The 20,170-nt window shown below is 34.2% G+C and overlaps 1 protein-coding gene across 4 annotated transcripts; it reads left to right on the top strand.

Moving 5' to 3' along the window:
* The first annotated feature begins 10,181 nt into the window (after positions 1-10,181).
* LOC113710245 (exocyst complex component EXO84C) lies at positions 10,182-19,235 on the top strand. Of its 4 annotated transcripts, none has more exons than XR_003452824.2 (7): positions 10,182-10,532; positions 11,417-11,511; positions 13,065-14,109; positions 14,680-15,329; positions 15,982-16,170; positions 18,477-18,613; positions 18,692-19,235. XR_003452824.2 is itself a non-coding variant. In XM_027233148.2 (7 exons), the coding sequence occupies exons 1-7, from the start codon at positions 10,431-10,433 to the stop codon at positions 18,933-18,935; spliced, it is 2,334 nt and encodes a 777-aa protein (XP_027088949.1). In that variant the 5' UTR covers positions 10,186-10,430; the 3' UTR covers positions 18,936-19,235. The 4 variants fall into 4 exon arrangements, 3 of the variants coding, with proteins under 3 accessions (XP_027088949.1, XP_027088950.1, XP_027088951.1); XM_027233148.2 differs by having other exon boundaries at positions 10,186-10,532; positions 14,680-15,201; XM_027233149.2 differs by lacking the exon at positions 10,182-10,532 and adding an exon at positions 10,937-11,112 and having other exon boundaries at positions 14,680-15,201.
* The last annotated feature ends 935 nt before the right edge of the window (positions 19,236-20,170 follow it).

Here is a 20,170-nt window from a genome sequence, read left to right on the forward strand (position 1 = left end):
ATATGAGACTATAGTTTATTTACAAGATTCATTTATGACTCAAAATTTCAGTTTATAACTTTTTTTAAAATGTGATTGGATCCAAGTAGTTTAAACAGTTGGTATGTGTGTGTATTTGTGAAAGTATATTAGTGTGAATTTTAGTGTGTTTGTATGTGTAAAAATGCCCAAAAACAATGTATTTCAAAAGAACTTAAAAAGTGAGTATATGCTTGCATCTGTAAGTGCTTTAGTGTGTGAAAATATATTTATGTGTGTGATTTTTTTTTTGTCTATGAAAATATATTTGAGAGAGTTTATGTATCAAAATCTATTATTTAATATATTGGGTCATATTTGGGTTATGGATTTGAGATAACCTGTGACAGCCCCACCTCCCCATAAGGCGAACCAGAGGGGTTAGCAGACTGCCTGTCCAACTCTCGCCAGGACTAACGGGACAGTTCAATGCAATCTAAACGTTCCGGGTTGAACAAGCGCGCTTAAACAAGTCAAATTGCAAAATAAAAAAAAATGAAAATCGGAGCCGAACATGAATAGTAACTGGCACGTTAGAATAGCATACACAAGTTGTCCAACAAGTTTATACAAGTACGGTTTGCAAATTACAACTCAACGAGTTGGTTGGATCAAAATACACTTAGGGTTTTGCCCAAAAGGAGCTATTCAAAATTTCATTCACATAAGCTCAACTCGGCAACCAATATTCATAACCTTTCCAAAAGTATTTAAATTCCTGTAAGGAAAACAAAAGGAATAGAGTGAGCTTACGCCCAGTGCGAGACTACCACTTAAGCAACGAAATTCATATAAGCATATAGCATTTCATTCCAATTCATCTAATAGAAAGTAAGCCAAGAGTACACATCAAGAGAATTGGTAAAAGGATACGGACGGCTCTCAAGAGCCTCTTTCCTCGCTTGTATACTTGATCGGACTTCATTGACCCTCCGTCAATGTTTACAAGGTGACCAACCGTAGGCTCCACTTTACTTCCATTCCTTCCACCCAACATACCCCTTCCGGGCCCGAACTCCATACAGTACAAATTTGGTAATACTCGAGTATACCGGAACCGAGAGTCTCATACTCCAAGATTCCACACCACAGTCCCCATGGCTCGTCAATTTTCACGACCAACCTCTTGCCGGCTCGATTCAATTGACCACCAATAGGGTTGAGCTTAGTGATAACAGTAAGGCCGTTGGATACTCGTCCATACGACACCAATTCAAGTATTTGCATGTATCATTCAATTTCGCAGTAAACAGTCATATATAATACAAAAGGGGTGAGAGCGATCAAGTACACCCTCACTTTATTCAGTTTCAACAGTGCAAATAAGCATTCAATGCATCAAGTTCAAATATAACAAAGCCACACAGTAACAAGCAAGTGAGTAGTACACTCATCAGGCAAGCAAGTGAAATTTCATAAACTTCCGCCCAAAGAGCATCTTTAATCACCGTCACGCCCTAAAATATTCAAACAAGCACAATAAGACTCGATTATAAGTCATAAACCAATTCCACATACTACCAAAGATAAGGCTTCATTAGCACGTATAAGTACTAAAGTAAGTTAGGGAAAGTCCGGAAATGAGAGTTAAGCTCCAAGACCTAAAAACAGTTTTGACGTCATTAAGCGTATTGGACACAACCGACACTAAAATTATCAGATGGATGTACAATATACACCGTTTCGAAGCTAACAGGAAGGGCTACAATGTTGAAGGAGGCCACTCAGTCCAGTTTACAATGTTTCTAGGTCAAATTTACCAAAATAACCCCAAATTTTCCAATTCGATGTTTACTGTGGCAGCTCTGATTCATTCAGTCATATCTCAGCATATACAACTCCAATTCAAGTGATTCCAAAGCCATTTGAAAGCTAAGACACAAGGCTAAAATTCTTAAGAAGACATCGACAACCAAATCAGTAGTATTCCCAATCAAATTAACCAATTACCAAAGCTGATTAGCATGTTCGGGTAGAAACAGGGCAGCAGGGGTATTTCAGTCTTTTTATAGGATACGTTGCTCCGATTGGCTTGAATTTTTGTAGGCAACCATAAAAAATCATTCTCTACAACTTTCATGTTTTAACCTAAGGCTAATTCGGCCTCTAACTAGGTCCAACAGTGCCAGGCAGAATAGGTTCAATTGCAACCCTAATTTCCGAAATTTCCGTTCAAAGCGGAAATTTTCCGCAAATAGCTACAATTTACACACTAAAGCTTCATTCTAAACCATTCTCAACCATCATCCATGGTCCAACAACATTAATCATATGAGAACAGAAAAATCTCAAATAAATATAAAACTTCACCAATTTCAACCAAAAGTCACAAAATAACACCTAAATTTATCTCTTTAACTCACATAAGGTACAAATTGAACATTATTAGGATCAAAGAGAAGGTTCCTTGGTCACATACCTTACAAACCCAAGAAAAGACCCAATTTAGCACCTTGCTCCTCCAAATTACTTCACAACCAAGCTTAATACTACTAAACTAAGAGGTTTTATGGAGAAAATTCAAGATTAAACGGTTGGAATTGAAGATTGAACAAGATTGGAGCTAAGAAAGTGGAGAGTTTTCTTTTCTTTCTCCCTTAGAGAGAGCCGGCCATAAGCTTGGAAATTTTAGTGATTTTTGGGTCAATTTTTGATTTATTTGGTAAAGTATGAATAGTGGTCAACAAGTAAGACTAGTTCTCCAAGTGACACTTGTCACTATAATTAATACATGGTTATCCTTTTGTCTCTCCACTCTCATCCATATAACAACCTCTAATCATCTCCTAGCACCTAGTAAATTAATCCCAGTATCCCAAACTCAACCTAATTGGCCGAACTTTCCGCACTAGCGGGTCCCACGTCCGGTATACGCTCTTAATTTCTCAAAAACTAACCGATACTAGAAAAATCATCTAAAATCTATATTTATTCATAAAAATTATCTAGAAAATTTTCCTACTAAAGAAAATGCATAAAAGGCTTGCAAATAAATAAAATAAAGCCTAGAAATAAAGAAATTTACGGGTTCTCACATAACCCAATATGACCCAACCCAAGATTAACCCAATCTAAAGTTGGGCGGGTTGGGTATAACCCATTTAAATGAAAACCTAACATTAACCCGCCCAAAATCCACCCAACCCGCCCAATTGCCAGGCATATATGAATGTTACATATTATAGCAAAGGTTCGATCAAAGCTCGACTTGAGATTGGTCAACATTGAATTCAAGTCAAGTTTGAGTCAATCAAGTCATCAAATTCAAACCGAGCATAAAGAGATTCAATACATTAATTTGCGAGCTGACTCAAGAATACATACATACATATATGTGCATATATACATATCTACACACACACACATATATATACACACACACACATGTATGCATATTATTTTTATTTTGATAGTGAAATTACTTATACATCTTTAAAATTTTTATTATTTATCAAGAAAAATGACTATTTTATTGATTCTTTAAAAAACAAAATAATTATTTTTATTTTGTAAGCTTGAGTAGGGTCGAACTCGAGCTTGACTATGTTCGAATTTGAGGTCGAGTTCAAATTTGACTTTTACATTGAAATCTCATCGAGTTCAAACTCAATAAAAGTGAGTCGAGTTCATTTTAATTAGGCCAAAATTCGAGTCGATTTAACTCGTTTGCAGCTCTAGTTAAAAGGTAGAGCCATATACATATAGATCAATCAACATTCCAGAATATGAGGCTTCTTTCAAAATGAAGAGTTCATATGCAATTTGTCCTACTCAATCAATATCTATATCTATATAAATTTGAAAAGGGATTTTTAGCAACAAATTTTCACATATCTTCCCACTCCCAATTCCATTTTTCTAGCATTTCACATTTAATTTAATTTATAAAATATATTTCTCTTAACTTCCACATCTACTCTTCACATTTGAAATTGTTGGTTATTTTTTAAAGTCATTTCATTTCAATTTGTTAATTAATGTGTATGTTATCCTATTTGAATTTCAACATATCACGTTTCCCGATTGCCTTGCGTTATTTATGATTCCACTCCAATTAAGACTTCTATAAAATCATAAGAAGAGATAACAAATATAACATTCTTTCATGCTTTCTTATTAATTTAAAAAAGTAAGAGAAAATGTTATTTACACTCCCATTTTTGTTATTCACACTTCAATAATTATTTTGATCGTATAGTTTTCATTAATTAGACTATATGATAAAACAAATGGTGGAATTGCAAATAATAAAAAATGAAGTGCAAATAACATTTTCCTAAATAAGAACTAAGAAGTGGCTTTCATGCCTTTCTATTTTAAATAAGTAAGAAGTGGCTCCACTTATATAGGAATTTGTTATGAAATTTATTAGTGGGAGGGTAAATAAAGAGAACACATTGCCAAGCTTAGTAAAAGTAAATGATAATATTTTATCTTTTAACTTAGTAATCCTGAGTAAAAGGGCAATATTAAATAGAAAACAAAAAGGAATCATGTAGTGGATTTAAAAAATCAAGAATGATACCATTCATGAAATCTAAATTATGAAATCATTAAATAAAAAACAAAGTACTACTGGCCTTTTAACGTGGAAATTTTTTTTTGAAATATTCATTTTGATAAAAACAATGATAATAACAACACCAATTCTACCAAAAAATTTTAAAAAAGTAACATTATAGTTTAAGAGAAAGATAAAGAACATTCGACCCAAAAATACTAATTAATTTGTATATATCTGATCCAAATTAGACCCTGATTAGATTTGAATAAGAGTGCAAAACCTAAACACTAAGGATAACTTCTGGTATCACTAATTATTTTATGTATTCTTATTGCTGTCTTCATATGTAAATATGTGTTTGCTATGTTAAAAAATATATATATATATATTTATTTATGTAAATATGTATTTGCTATGTTAAAAATATATATATTTATATATATATATTGATTGTAGTACTTGAGGATATTATACATATTATTAGTTTTTCATTTCCATTTTTAGATGCTAATAATTGCAACCATTGTAACCAATTTTCAATTTTATATTTTCATTATGGTAGATAAAGTTAAATATATTGGGCCGCAGGGATATGAAGCTAGAGGTTGGGTGTGGGGGTAGGAGGGAGGGAAGAAAATGGTGAGGAGTTGAAAAGTGGCGGGAAAGGTTGAAGAAGAAACGGGGGTTACAAGGATGGGTGGAGAAAGGAAAGAAAAAGAAAGGGGATTACAGAGATTAGGGGTGGGCAAAAAATCCGACCCGATTCGAAAACCCGACCAACCGATCCGATCCAATCCGAAAAATAGGATATTCGATCCGATTTTTCTTGGGGGGGCAGATGCGGGTCGGGTACCCGTAAAAACGGATACGGATACGGATCAGCAAAATAAAAACCCGCGGGTACCCGACCCGCAGGGTATATTATATAAATATTTTAAAAATAAGGGTTCATTATATAATTTTATAATTTTTAATCCTAAGTGTAAGTAAAGTGGTTCACAACCTCATATTTTAATCTCATATGATCCGCCTCTCCTCATCTTGTCTAAAAAAAGTGAATATTCTTGGTGAAACCTAAATCAAATGAATAAAACAAAGAAAAATTTGCGAAACTCTATCATAAAAATTGTTCATCCCTTTCATTCTTTTTCATTTTTATTCTACTTCCATCGATCTTTTCTGCAAAATTTTGATCAATTCAATCAAAAATTTGTGTTTGAAGCTCCAATTTTTTGTTAGCTAGATAATTAAAACATTTCTATCTTTCATTTATTTATTTATTTTATTGCAATTGTGTCTCTTAAATTTGTTTCCTTTATTTTAGTGCAAGAAATTTATTTTTCTTTTTCATCACCTTTAATGCAACAAGGTCTATTCCAAAGACGTAAGAAAGTTGGGAAAAATTTTTCAAGATTATTTTGGTTATACTTTCTTCAAAAATTATTAGCTCTGTTCAATTTTTTTCCGGACTTGATTCCACAATCGACTCATTTTGGATGCAATCTTGTATCATAATATCCTTAAGGAAGTTGGAAAAGTTGCCATATACTTATTATTCTTGTGTTTGTTATGTTATAGAAGGATGAAATGCGAAATGCGTGAGAATGGTGATATACTCAAAATTATTATAAAATTTCGTTTTATCTATTAGATATTATAATTCTAATATGTACTAAATTTATGAAATCAGTTTGATTATTAGATGAAATGTGTGAGAATGGTGATGCATGGATTTTGGTTATAATATATCTACCAATGTTAATTGGAAAACATACTTTTTTTATTGGAAAACATGTTGATATTAAGTGAAAAATATTTTTTTATTGAAAAATAGTTTTTTTTAGGGGCGGATATCCTATGATCCGCCCATTTTTTTCGGGTACCCGCTACCTGTCCATTTTTTTCGGGTACCCGAATAGCGGGTACCCGAAAACATTAGGAGCGGGTTAGGGTCGCAAAATGGCTGATCCGATATTTTTGGGTCGGGTCAGCCATATCTTATTAGGGGCGGGTACCCGACCCGTGCCCACCCCTAACAGATATATGACAGAGATGACAAAAAAATAATAGAGAGAGTGGTACTATGATAGAATGTACAAAAGTTATAGGAGGCATTTGATGATTAGGTAGCGGATAAGAAATGAGGGTAATTTTTAATAATTTTGATAACTCTAAAAACACATATTACAGAGATTTTTTTAAAATATACATTAAAGTTTATGAAAAATGCTAATCTAAATGTAGTCAACAATTTTAGGTGTACAAGATAGGAGAAACATTTTTTTTTTCTAAAAATGGAAGAAAATAAATTGGTTAAATTTATTTTTTTTATATTATAAATTTTGATATATGGGTATAACGTAATATGCTTTGTCGGATATTGATAAATTGATTTTTTTTTTAGAAAACTCTTCTCACCTTACCACCCAACCTAACCTTCTCCTTAAAAGCGTTAATCATTCCTCTATCATGTAAATCATTATAAATTAAATTCTTTTCAACATGTTAAGCATACACTTCTTTAAAATTTTTAGTCTATATTTATTTATTTATTATTCTATACCACAACATATTATATAAATATATATATAATATTATTTTAATTTGAAATATAACCCGTGCATAGCACGCGTCAAAATACTAGTATCAACAAAATCAACATAGATATAAAACTCATTACCAAAACATCCATCGCACACAACCATTTAATCAAAGATTGGCTTCTAGTAACAGGGTACCACCTTTCAATAACAAGAAAAAATCAATTACAGTTGATAAAGTCACAGTACCCTTCTAGCAGATTGTGCACCTGCATAATTCACAACAAAATCATAACTCAATTAAAGTATAATTCATTATATTCAAATTCAACTCAAAACACTATTGAGTATAGATGCACGTAGTGAACTTAGTATCTATCAAACAGCAAATGCCTCGCCACTACCAAACATAAATAGCATTTAATTAGTAAGACAAATGTCTCCATACAGCAAGTGCTAAACCAAACTTTCAGCTCCCTTTGAAAATAAACGAATCATATGCAGCCCGTTTTGCTTCATCTACACATATCAGTAAAAGCCACAAATATGTAGAGCTCAAAAGAGAACATCTATCTGATTCTGATACAATCAATTCCAGCAACAAAAGATAGCATACTTTAAGTATGGATTAGCTGTTTGGATTAACTGCTCCGTTGGAATTAGCTGTTTTTGGGGTGTTTTTGAAAAATTTTACCGTAACAGTGTATATGAAAAACTTTTACTATAAATATTTTTTAAAATATTTGATATATTGTATGGATGAGATGTTTTTTAAATTAATTTTATTTGTGTATTACTTCAACATTGTATTTGAATTTTTGAAAAAATGGTCAATCCAAACAGTATATTCTATATCCATTGTAACCCAAAGCCCTAATATTATTCAATATAACCTTAGATTAGCTTGTAGCATTAGGAAATTGTCGTAGAATAATAAGAAAAGGCAATAAGAATTGACAAAGTTCTGACCCTCTCCTACCACATCCTTCACCTCTACTTAAAGCTGTTAATCGAACCAGGTAACTTGCGAGCCAAGCTCAACCCGGCTCGATAAGGGCTCGACTCGGCTCGTTTACTGAGAGAAACGAGCCGAGCTCGAGTTCAACTTAGGCTCGTTTAATAGACGAGCCGAGCTATGCTCGACTCTAGAGGTGGCAACTTGTCCCAAGTCCCAATGGGTTACCCATGCCCATTGAGACTTTGGGCGGGATGGGTATTGGAATTTGATATTGGGTTTAAAATGGGACAAATCCCAATTGTACCCATTAATTGATGGGAAATTTTGGAAAATGTTTGGGTACCCATTGGGCTCAAATAGCAAGGGCTCCCTTTGGATTAACTATTTTTGAGGGGTGTTTTTGAAATATTTTATTGTATTAGTGTATATGAAAATTTTTTACTATAAATTTTTTTTGAAATATTTGATATACTAATATGGATGGGATGTTTTTTGAGTTATTGTATATTACTGTAACATTGTATTTGAAAAACTTATTTTTTGAAAAAATAGCCAATCCAAATGGAGTCTTAGATTCAAAAATTATATTTAACAATTTTATAATCATGATTGTATATCTATCTTTTCCTTTATTTGTTAATCCAATTTTTGGTGATAATTCTGAGTATAAAGCACTTGCATGTTTATTTAATAAAACTAAAAGAATTTTAATAAATCAAAAATATTAAAATTATATAAAAAAATAAAAAATAAATTAAAGGAAAAAATATGTAGAAAATAGATTTGGGTATTGGGCGGGATCAATCTAAACCCATCCCAAAGTGATCCCGTCCAAGTTAGTCCCAAAACATATATGGGTAAGATTGGGCCCAAACCCATATGATTCGGTTCCATCTTAAACCCAATCAAATCCCGCCCATCCCGGCCATTTTGCCACCTCTACTCGACTCGTTTAAGCTCAATAGGCTCGAATAGTAGGGTCATTAGTGTCATTTCATTGTATATTGATACTTATACCTAATTCATTCTCCTGTTTCTAGCCCTAATTTTTTCTTTCCTCTTTCGGCCTTGCCCTAATGTTCATCTCCCAAACGAACTCGAGTTCGAGCTCGAGTTTTCGATCGAGTGCACTAAATCGATCTCGAACAGCTTGTGAAAATTGAATTACTAATCGAGCGAGCTCGAGCTAGCCGAGCCAAGTTTTGAATGGAATGGTCTATTTTTCAAAAATAAAATTTTCAAATACTATACAATAATATAAGAACAAAAATAATTTTAAAAAATCTCATCTATATAATATATCAAATATTTTAAAAAATATTTATAGTAAAAATTTTTCATTTACATTGTTATAATAAAATATTTTAAAACTATCTCAAAAACTGGATTAGAGATTGGTTTCATTTTGAATTCACCCCCAAGCCTTATCAACGGTACACAAACAACAAGACATACCCCACTAGCGTTCTATTACAGCCCATCTGGTCAGGACACGCGTTATTTTCCCCGCATGTACTTTTAACTTCTGGTTTTCTTTCAACAACATCAAAAGACCACAAAGCCCAACAACTTCAGCATAATTACGAAAATGGGGGACGAAAAATCACAGTAGCTGAAACAGTAACTCCTCCAGCCGCTTTTATATATGTTAGGATAATCATTTATATTTATTTACGAGTGAATTATCAAAAAGATCACTAAATTATCAAATATAGTCCGAGTTAGTAATAAAAATTTTTGTTGTTACTACAAAGGTCACCAAAATGGCAAAAAAGGCCACCGAAGTCATTTTATCAAATTCTATCAGTAAAAATGTAAAATAATCGACAAATCATTAAAATTTAACTATTTTTTGGTAAAATGATCTTTGACAACTATTTTTTTGTTGATAGAATTTGGTAAAATGACCTTAGTGGCCCTTTTTGTCAATTTAGCTACTTTTGTGTCAACAAAGAAAATTTGATGACTAATTTGTGCCATACAATCTTGTTCGGATTGTTATTTTTAAGAATTTTTATAAAAAATATATATTATAACAACTTGATATATATATATATTAAAAAATATTTTCATAAAAAATTAAAAATTTTCTATCAAAAAATCGCATTCCATAGCCGTGCACTCTTTATTTAATCATTCATTTACGCGTTTACGAAAGAGAGGCCTAAAGGGTTTTACAAAAAAAAAAAAAAGTTAAAAGAAGAAGAAGACGAATAAAGTATTCATTCAGGAGTAGCTCATCAGCCATTCGCCCGAGGAGCGTAGTGAGTTGCTCTTACGGTCTCAAGACTTGAGTATGTGAGTGTGTGTATTCAAACAGGCAAACATTTCTTTCGTTCTTGCAAATAAACTAACTTCTTGACTAAGAAGAGGAGGAAACTGTGAAGAAGTAACAGGAGGAGTTGAAGAAATGAGGATGGAAAGCAGTGAAGAAGATGATGATTTCCCTGCAATTGAGAGTGTGACCCCACAGCACAAGATCGACACCATTTATCAATCCAATACGGAAAAGGTAGAAACTAAAGTAAAAGAAATTAAACACCAACGCCATCATTAATGGATGTCATCAAAACCCCATTTCTGATTTCCTCCCCTTCCCAAAATGATGAATTAAAAGAAATTTAAAAAGAAAAGACAGCTTTCTTCATGATTACTCCACTATTTGATGAGTTTATTGGGAAAAAAGCTGTAAATTTTGCTTCAATAACCTTCTGCCTTACTCTATCTGTTTGAAAATCTGGAATTTTTCCCCCGTTTTACAAGTACATTGGATTCTGTTCCATTTGGACTAATTGATGAGTTTCTTGCAAAAAGCTGTAATTTTTTGATGTGAGTTTTGCTTCGATTTGTTCAGCTGAATCACTTTCTACAAAATCTTGCATTTTCGTCATTTGTAAGTGCGCTGAATTCTGTCCCATTTGGTCTAATTGATGAATTTCTAGCAAAAAGCTGCAGTTTCCGATGTCTTTCTTCCCCAATTACACTGCATTTGTCCCTTTTTGAATCCAGTGATTTATATCAAATGTAATGTCAGCAGCAAGTGTGGTTGCTGTGTTTCCAAAATGGGTTTCGGCAATTTCCTGGTTGAAGCTGTAAGATTGCTTTTTTGCCTTTACTTTTTCCAGTTTAAAGTTCTTCTCGGTGTTATTCTCCAACTCCTTTAAAGTATATTAAAAATTGCTTCATGTAATGTTGAATCTAGAGTTTATTAATAGAGCGTACTTTTCACGTTCCCCTCCCCATCTCCCACTCCTACCCCCCGAAAATGGGGAAAAAGAACAATATGGACATGTTCGGTCAGCAATACGTATGTTGTTGCAGCTGAGATGTTCTACGTTTATAGCTAATCTTTTGATCTTTTGCAATTGAGTATTCGTATTTCTCTATTTTATGCAGGGCATCAGAAAGATTTGCTTTGAGCTTTTGGATTTAAAGGATGCTGTGGAAAACTTGTGTGGTAATATGCGAACAAAGTACTCAGCTTTTTTGAGGTACTTTAGTGGCACTGTTTAAGTTCTTCTTACATTATACAGCATAAAGTCTCTCTAGATTGTATGATCTCCCATTTTTTGTTGTTTGAATACTTATTATGTGTTTCAGTATGCATATATCTTGTCTCTGCTTTCCTTTCTTGGTGTAGAGGGTAAAAAGTAATGCTAATCTATACTAGCAGAAACTTCTCAAAGTTATTTATTTGCCATGATTGGCGACTTCAAAAGATCTTGAGGATCAAACTTCCTCTTATGTTGAGTTTATTAGCTGATAGAATCTCGGATCTAAAGTACCCCCAATAAAAGACGAACATAATGGAAAATGATTTTAAAATGTTTGAGGTGTATAAATTAATACTCCTTAAAATTAGTCTTGTTGCTAATTTCTTTTTTTTTCAAAATTAAGCCAAACCTGAATTTAAGTAGCTTGAAGTTGTAAATGCAGTCATGCCAACATACAATATATCGTATGGTACAATGATTTAAACACCACCTTTTGGGAAAAAATTATCTGACAATGCACATTTTCGGTTTAGTCAAGCCACATCTGCATTTAGGGAGGGGTGACATGTAATTTTCCTAGTATCATTTTATGAAGATTCGGTTTCTTGAAATATAATAAAGTTCTTGATTCTGCTAATTCAGCTAGCAATCTCTACGTATTTGGTCTATAGATTATATTATATTTGATGTGGTCTTGAAGTTTCAACACCTCTGATACCCTTTTCGAGGTATAAATGTAGGATTTAAAATGTGCAGTTTTTAGGCTCCTGTATGCTATATGACAAGATGACCAAACCTTTCGACTTCCAAGATATATTATATTGTTACAGTATTCAAGGAGGAACTTATGGGAATGAGATTATGAGCATATTTCTTCCTAAAAATGATTTCATCAAGACCTCTCAGACAATGCAAGAAAAATTTGACATGCTGCCCTGACTTCTGGGATAATATTGCTTCATATCCATATTATTTTTGAGGGTTGCCTCATTATTGCTGAAAATTCGCTTCTAAGTTTGTGAAATTGTGCACAATTATGCCTTTAAACTTACTTAAAAAGTCTTAGAAAGCTTTTAGTAAGCACTACTAGGGCTTAGTTATGCAAAATCTGTTCTACTGTATAATAAAACTATGCACTATGAGAGCCAAAAATTATACAGTAGGTTTAAATGGAAAAAAATTAGCAACTTATTTTGAGTCAAATAATGTCCTTTGAATATGCTTGTGAAATCTTTTCGTCTTAACAACTTTGGCGCCTAGAGTCTAATGCTGATGGATGAACTAAATTTTTTTTTTTTGGAGTTTTGTACTATTGCCATATTTTAGTTCTTACCTGTTTAACTGCTGAACCTTAGAGTCTATCCTGGCTCTATCTGCTAGAAAAGAAAATGTTAGTTCAGTAAAAGCACTATACTTTGTGTTAAATGTTTTCCTTCACCTTGCTGGTCCCATGGCTGCTCTACAACAGCTCAGGTGCCCTGCACTTTAAATAACTTTTCTTGTTGTTTCTGATGTTTCTACAAGATTAAATGTCTAATAGTGATTTGCAGATTATGTGAAGAAGTTGTGGAAACGGAGCATGAGTTAAATGATCTACGAAAGCATATTTCTGCTCACGGAATCCTTCTTCAGGATTTGATGACTGGTGTTGCTCGAGAATTGGAAGAATGGACCCATGTGAATGATGACATTCAGGAAGTTGAGTATAGACCTCAAGTCCTTGAGCTTGATAATACCTTTTCAACTGAAGAAGTGGATCAAAGGATGGTATTCTTGGAAAATATAGATGTTCTCTTGGCCGAGCACAAAATGGATGAGGTGATAGAGGCCATAGATGCTGAGGAAAGAAGTCATCCAGAGCTCAAAATTTCTGCTGACACGTCAACTAATGAACCATCTTTCTACAGGACTGCTTTGTTGGAAAGAAAATTGATACTTGAAAACCAGCTTGTTGATACAATTGAGCAACCATCAATTGGCATTGGTGAATTAAAAAAAGCTTTATCTGGCTTGTTGAAGCTTGGGAAGGTTCCCCTTGCACATCAGCTACTTCTCAAGGCATATGGATCACGCCTCCAAAAAAGCATTGAAGCGTTTCTTCCACTGTGTCCTTGTTACCCTGAAACATATTCAACATCATTGTCAAACCTTGTTTTCTCTTCTATTTTGTTGACAACAAAAGAATCTGCTAACTTGTTTGGTGACAATCCTGTTTATAGTAACAAAATTGTTCAGTGGGCAGAATGGGAGATTGAATCTTTCGTAAGGTTGGTTAAGGAACATGCTCCATCTTCTGATAGTGCTACTGCTTTACGTGCGGCTAGTGTGTGCATTCAGGCTAGTCTCAACCATTGCTCTGCCCTGGAACTGCAGGGACTTAAACTTTCAAAATTGCTCTTGGTGCTTCTACAACCATATATCGAAGAAGTCTTGGAATTAAACTTTAGAAGGGCTAGAAAACAAATTCTTGATTTTTCGGGAAGTGATGAAAGCATGCCGTTATCACCTCGATTTGCCTCTCCTCTGACTACTTTTGCAACTTCATCTGACAGTTCGCTTGTTGAAAGTGGAATCAGGTTTATATTTATCATCAAAGTGAGTGACTGTTTGTATGATTCATTTGCCAGACTAAATCTGCTGTAAGCTGCATGGGCACATAATTTTGATAGAGATGATGCACGACATGTCTTGCTCTGTAATAGATTGGTTCCCGATTGTAATGTTTTTGAACTAACTTATGAATTTAGTTGGACTTCTTACTGATAGCCTGCTGCTCTTGCATGGGATGTTTTGACCTGGTCTGAGAGTGCATAATTTGTTCCATCTTCTGGAAATTATATTATGCTGCTCAAGATTGCTGGCTGTCTGTTCTGTTTCTTTTGGTTTTGCCAGATGTCTGAATAAGGGTTTTGTACTTTCATTTAAGATTCACCATGTGTAAAATGTTATGCATATGATTTCTTAGATCCTGGGCATGTGCTAGAGAAATTGGGATTGTGGTGGCTTCTTTAAATCTCTTTCTGTATGATTGAATCAGCTTAATTTTCAACTGCTTGCACTTCTTGGGATTCAAGCTTGTTGTAAAAGTTGGTATACGCTTCTTGTATACCAATGATGAGATGCGAGGAACAAGTCTAATGTCTGGGTTTTTTTAACTCATTACAGGACATAGTGGAGCAGCTCACTCATCTGGTCATTTTGCACTTTGGAGGCAATATATTGACAAGAATTTCACAACTTTTTGACAAATACATCGATGTATTGATTAAAGCCATACCTAGCACCTCTGAAGACGAAAATCTTACGGATCTGAAAGATGTCCCTTTTAGAGCTGAAACAGATTCTCAGCAGCTTGCATTATTAGGAACTGCTTTCACTATTGCTGAGGAACTATTGCCAATGGTAGTATCCAAAATAAGGAACATTTTGAATGAAAGCAAGGAAGCAGGAATTGGACCTGTGGAAAATGTAATGCCTTCCGCAAATAACACATTGGAGTCTAAAGATTGGAGGCGTCAGCTTCAGCATTCCCTCGACAAACTTAAGGATCATTTTTGCCGACAATATGTTGTTAGTTTTATCTACTCCAGAGATGACAAAACACGATTAGATGCACAGACTTATTTACAAGAAAAAGAGGAGGGTTTGTTTTGGGATTCTGATCCACTTCCATCACTACCATTTCAGGTTATCCTCAGTCAGCCGATGAAAACTTTCTCAAGTCATTCTACATGTTACACACTTGAAGTGATTTTCCTTTACATGCCTTTTCTGATTACTTTTAGCAACATGGTGATCTGTCATTACATCTCTGAGTAAGTAATTTGAGATTTATCTCTTTTGCATCATTTTTTATACTCATCTTTTTTTATTCGAGAAAAGTGCATTACCTTTGGAGATTGTTCTGGAGGGGAAAATCTTTTACTAGAATATTTTTTCTTTGTCTATCTCTAATTATTTATTTACTTATTTTGGTCTTGTTGCTTGCTACTTTTTTTGTTTGTGCTTATTGGAATATTTATTTTGATCAGAAAGGCAAGGAACTAACTTTCCTTTTCTGTTCACATAGGAAAATTTTTTTTTACTTAGTATGACCGTTTGCTTCCTAAATTCCTGGAATGATGAATTTTTTGTTCTGTTCAGTGAGTATGGACTCCATATTTCTGCTACGCACATAATTGCGGGCAGCAAATCAGAGGCCTCAAGATTTAGAGGTCCTGGGATCAAATCCCCTTTCCTCCTCTCCGCTTCTTAAATCCCGCTCCTCCCCTACTAAATTAAAAAAAAAGAAAAAGAAAAGCCGATTAGAAGGATTCATTTTTGTTTTAGTCATCTATAAGCATATTAGAATGATTCAATTTTGTTTTAGTCATCTACTTTGCAAATATAGTAGAAGAAGAATTCTTGTTTTGGACCTCTTTATTTTGATTTTTGGAGACTAATGATTTTTGTTTGAGGTATATTCAGGCACTATTTGGGAAGCTGCAGCAATTTGGAATTGTAGCTGGAGATGTTTTACTGGGAAGAGAAAAATTACAAAAAGGCTTACTAGCTCGTCTAACAGAGACACTGGTGCTATGGTTAGCAGACGAGCAGGAATTTTGGGGTCACCTAGAGGATGATTCAACTCCTCTAAGGCCTTTAGGGCTGCAGCAGGTATATTTTATCTTGGCTGCTTGTTTTCTTCTAATCCTATTGAAATTAATGAAATGAAAATGGAATTAATTTGAAGATACATGATGGCATGGAAGACAGTACAACTGAATCATTTGTAACCATTGAAATGACCAAATTTGAAAAAGCAAAGCAAAAAGACCCAATGTTTCCTTTTCTGATTGGAAATAGTGGAGCTTACACACCTTCTAATTGCAACTGATGGAAGAGTTTGCTGAAAAAAATGCTGGCAATGGCAATGGTGTTGATTTTTGCACCAGACAGCCCTCATTTATATAAACTGTGTACTAATGATTTTTATGGTCAAAACATGAATCTGCAGACAAAATTCAGTGAATAGCATTTCATCCTGTTCTGGGGAGTATTGTCTTTACAAGTACTTGACTTTGAACAAAGATGGACAAGACCTTGTGTTAAATAAATCCATCATTGGATCTCAGTCATGGGGCTGAAATATGGTCTGGAAGAGAGTTTTCAATACAGCTGCAATATTACAATCGGTCATCTCAGACCAGTTCTCAAGCATGCTATTTTTTTCTTACATAACTTGGTTATTTGATTTACACCTCCAAGTTTCATAACTATATCATTTCTCTTTGCAAAATTTAGTTTAAGTTGATATATTATAGCCTTCTCTGATTTTCTTATTTCTATCTGTTCGCCTTTTTGTAAGCCAAAATATATTTTGTCCTGCTAGTTTCATTTTACCTTTACTCTTAACTGAGCTTAAAGTTGGAAAAGTCAATTGCAGCATGGAACCTTGGAGGTCCATTTGCAATACAATTCTCTCTTTTCAAAATTTTTATAAAAGAAATGCAGTTTTAATGTAAATCTGCTTTCTGAGAAACAGTTTTTAAGCTGCTTTGAAAAAGCTAAAGCATATGAGAAACAGCTCCTTAGCCTTAGCTCGATAAACATGTATTAGCAGAAATGCTTTAGTAATGCTGCTCTCATTCACTCTTGTATGGGCTCCTGTTGTGCAGAAAATATATATTAAACGGGATTTAGAATCAGACAGTTCCAGGAGGATTTGGATTGGGGTATTAATGTCATCTTAGTCTGTATGTGCTAATATAACCGAACTTACATAACAAACTTAGATTTGAAAACTTCTATCGCTCAGCTTGTTTATGCTTCTGTGTGTATATCTATGTAGATTTTAATCATTAAAAAGCATTAAGGCCGAGAGTAGCATATCTGTGGGTGGTAAACATTCCTGCTATACGTCCACAAGGTTAGGCAAGCAGGAAGATGGAGTAAAGAAATCGAATCTTTATCTAATACATGAGTGGCTTTTACCTGGACTCAGAAAATAACAAGAAAATAAAAGATGAGAAAAGAAAGAGGAAGGGTTTTGATCTGATCCCATACCCAGGATTACAACTTGGTTATATTATTAAATGTTTCAGGCCAAATGAAGCCAAAAGTTCGAAATATTTCATCAAACCAAAATAATTTTGAGGTTTGAGAATTTATAAGGACACTGCAAATTAGTTATATGTCTATAAAGTCAGTTCTGTTTGGTTGGCCATCAGTGATCTGCATTAGGTTAGTTAGTTTATCTAATGCTTGTCAAAACTCCGACTGTTTTGGAGCAGAAATTGCTCAGAACTATGCTTGCTACAAGAGAAATCGAGATACATTTGGAACTATTGATTTTTATTGTCTCTCTTTCTGAATCAAGCTTTACTTTAAGTTAGCAAAAATCTTAGGAGCTGGAAATGTATTACAAACGTGGAAGTAATGTTTCGATATTCAAACTTGACTAGAGAATGCTGATTAGGTGATTTTTGCAAAGAAGGAATATTTGAGGAAGGTGTAAATGGGACGAAATAGATGGAAACTGGATGCATCCAATTTTGAATAGTAAGAGTACTATTTATTTGAAGTGAGATGACCTTTTCTCGTGAAATATATGAATCTTGGGATGAAGCATTGATTGTGGAATACTGAAATAGTATGTCAATAGTGACTCTCATGGGACCTTACTTTCTCTCTAGGGAAGAGGTCAAAGATGATATCTTCATCAAGCAAGCAAGAGAAGGAAATGATATTATGAAGAAGTTTCTGTAGTTTGTACTTAATTTGAGCACCACATTGGTGGTGGACTGTTTATGCTTATGACCTATTGGTTGGCTATGGATGGTTTCTATGATTTTGGCACCTTGATCATTGAGCTCTAACTGAGTCGTTTTTGCAGCTGTCTCATTAGGAACAGCTTGTCTTTAGCCATCACATGTTACTTTCAGTACTCTAGAATAATTTAAACCTTTCCCTCTCCATGACAGTTGATTTTAGATATGCACTTTACTGTGGAGATTGCACGCTTTGCTGGGTATCCAAGCAGAAATCTACATCAGGTAGCATCATCCATAATGGCTCGTGCATTCAGGGCATTTTCTGCCAGAGGCGTGGATCCTCAAAGGTAATAATTATACTTTGATGATGAAAATCCTGTTGCACTGGCTTATCTTATACTAACAGGAAAGCGCTTTCTTGTCAGTGCCCTACCTGAGGATGAGTGGTTTGTGGAGACTGCAAAAGGTGCAATAAACAGACTTCTTCAAGGAGCATCTGGTTCAGATACATCAGACGAGGATCATATCATCATGCATGATGATGGTATCTCGGACCCTGATGCATCACCATCTTCCCTTTCATCTATGGATGGCTCCGGCTCTGAGTCATTTGCCTCTGCAGAAATGGGTGATCTGGAAAGCCCCGTCTTCTCGGATACCGAGAGCTGATTCATTCAAGCTGTTAACTTAGTCTGGAACGATTGTAGAGAGAATTTTGTTGAAGATCTATATGCCTGTGATAGTCTCTCTGTTATGTATGTGTTAATGATGCTGTTATAGGATAGCTTGCCAGATAGATGACACTCATTGCATGTTTAGTAGCTCCAGAATTAAATTAAGCATCAGGAATATAAGCAATCGATCTTGTACAAGTGCTGTTAAACACTTGAGTTGTAGGATTATTATTACTATTAGAGCATTATTAGAGCAAATGGCGCCGAATGTCATCAAATAATCGGCTTTTGACCATTTTTTGTCACTTAAAACTTTTTTGTTAGCAAAAAATGTCACTCAACTGTTAAAAGTGCAACTTTTTGGTCATTCTGTTTGATTCAGGCGTTAATGCAAATAGAATGGGAAGGGGAGGGATTAAAATGTCTTTGAAATCCTGGAGGGACAATGTGAAAAGATAGAAAATTGTCCTGGGGTAAAAACATAAACATCAAAGAATTAGATACTTTAGCTAAATTGCATTAATGTCCTTGAACTAAAACTAATTTGCAAACAAAGGTCCTCCAATGGACAGGTCGTACCCATCAATCATCTACCATCAACAACGGTGCAAAGAACAAAGTTAGAAATCGATGTAAAGATCATCTGACTCCAAATAAACCCCCAAAGAAAGATATTTCCATAAACCCCAATAAAAAACGCAATCAAAACAGAGGATTAAACTCAAAAAATTCTCCAGCCTCGTGTCTAGCAGTCTAAGATGACGGTGCAGCCACCGTCTCTGTGGCCCATCCAAAATGATCGCATAGATCTCTCTTTCATTCTCCAATGGCAAGGGAGATTGGCTGGGATGACAGTGGTCAGAAAGCTCAAACCCTATACATGCAAGTCGCATGCATCCCTTTCCGTCTATCTTTCATATCTGGATCAGACGGAAAGATAAAAATATGGGATAATTTCACAAACCTCCATTGAGGTTTTTCATGATATTATTTGGCTCTCTTGAGATTTTTAAAATTTTATTTATCTCTTTTAGATTGATATTTCTATAATATTTTAGCTCCGTTTAATGAAATACAAGAAAGGCAAAACTTGTATTCTAAGGAAAAATTACCAATTTAATCCTTAAACTTTTTTTTTTCATCGATTTAGTCCCTATACATTATTTATAAACAATTTAATCCCTAAATTTATATTTCAGTTCCAATCAAGGAGTTTAGCGGCGGCGCCAC

The sequence above is a fragment of the Coffea arabica genome, chromosome 9e, assembly GCF_036785885.1.
Source record: "Coffea arabica cultivar ET-39 chromosome 9e, Coffea Arabica ET-39 HiFi, whole genome shotgun sequence".
In the NCBI taxonomy this organism is placed as follows: domain Eukaryota; kingdom Viridiplantae; phylum Streptophyta; class Magnoliopsida; order Gentianales; family Rubiaceae; genus Coffea; species Coffea arabica.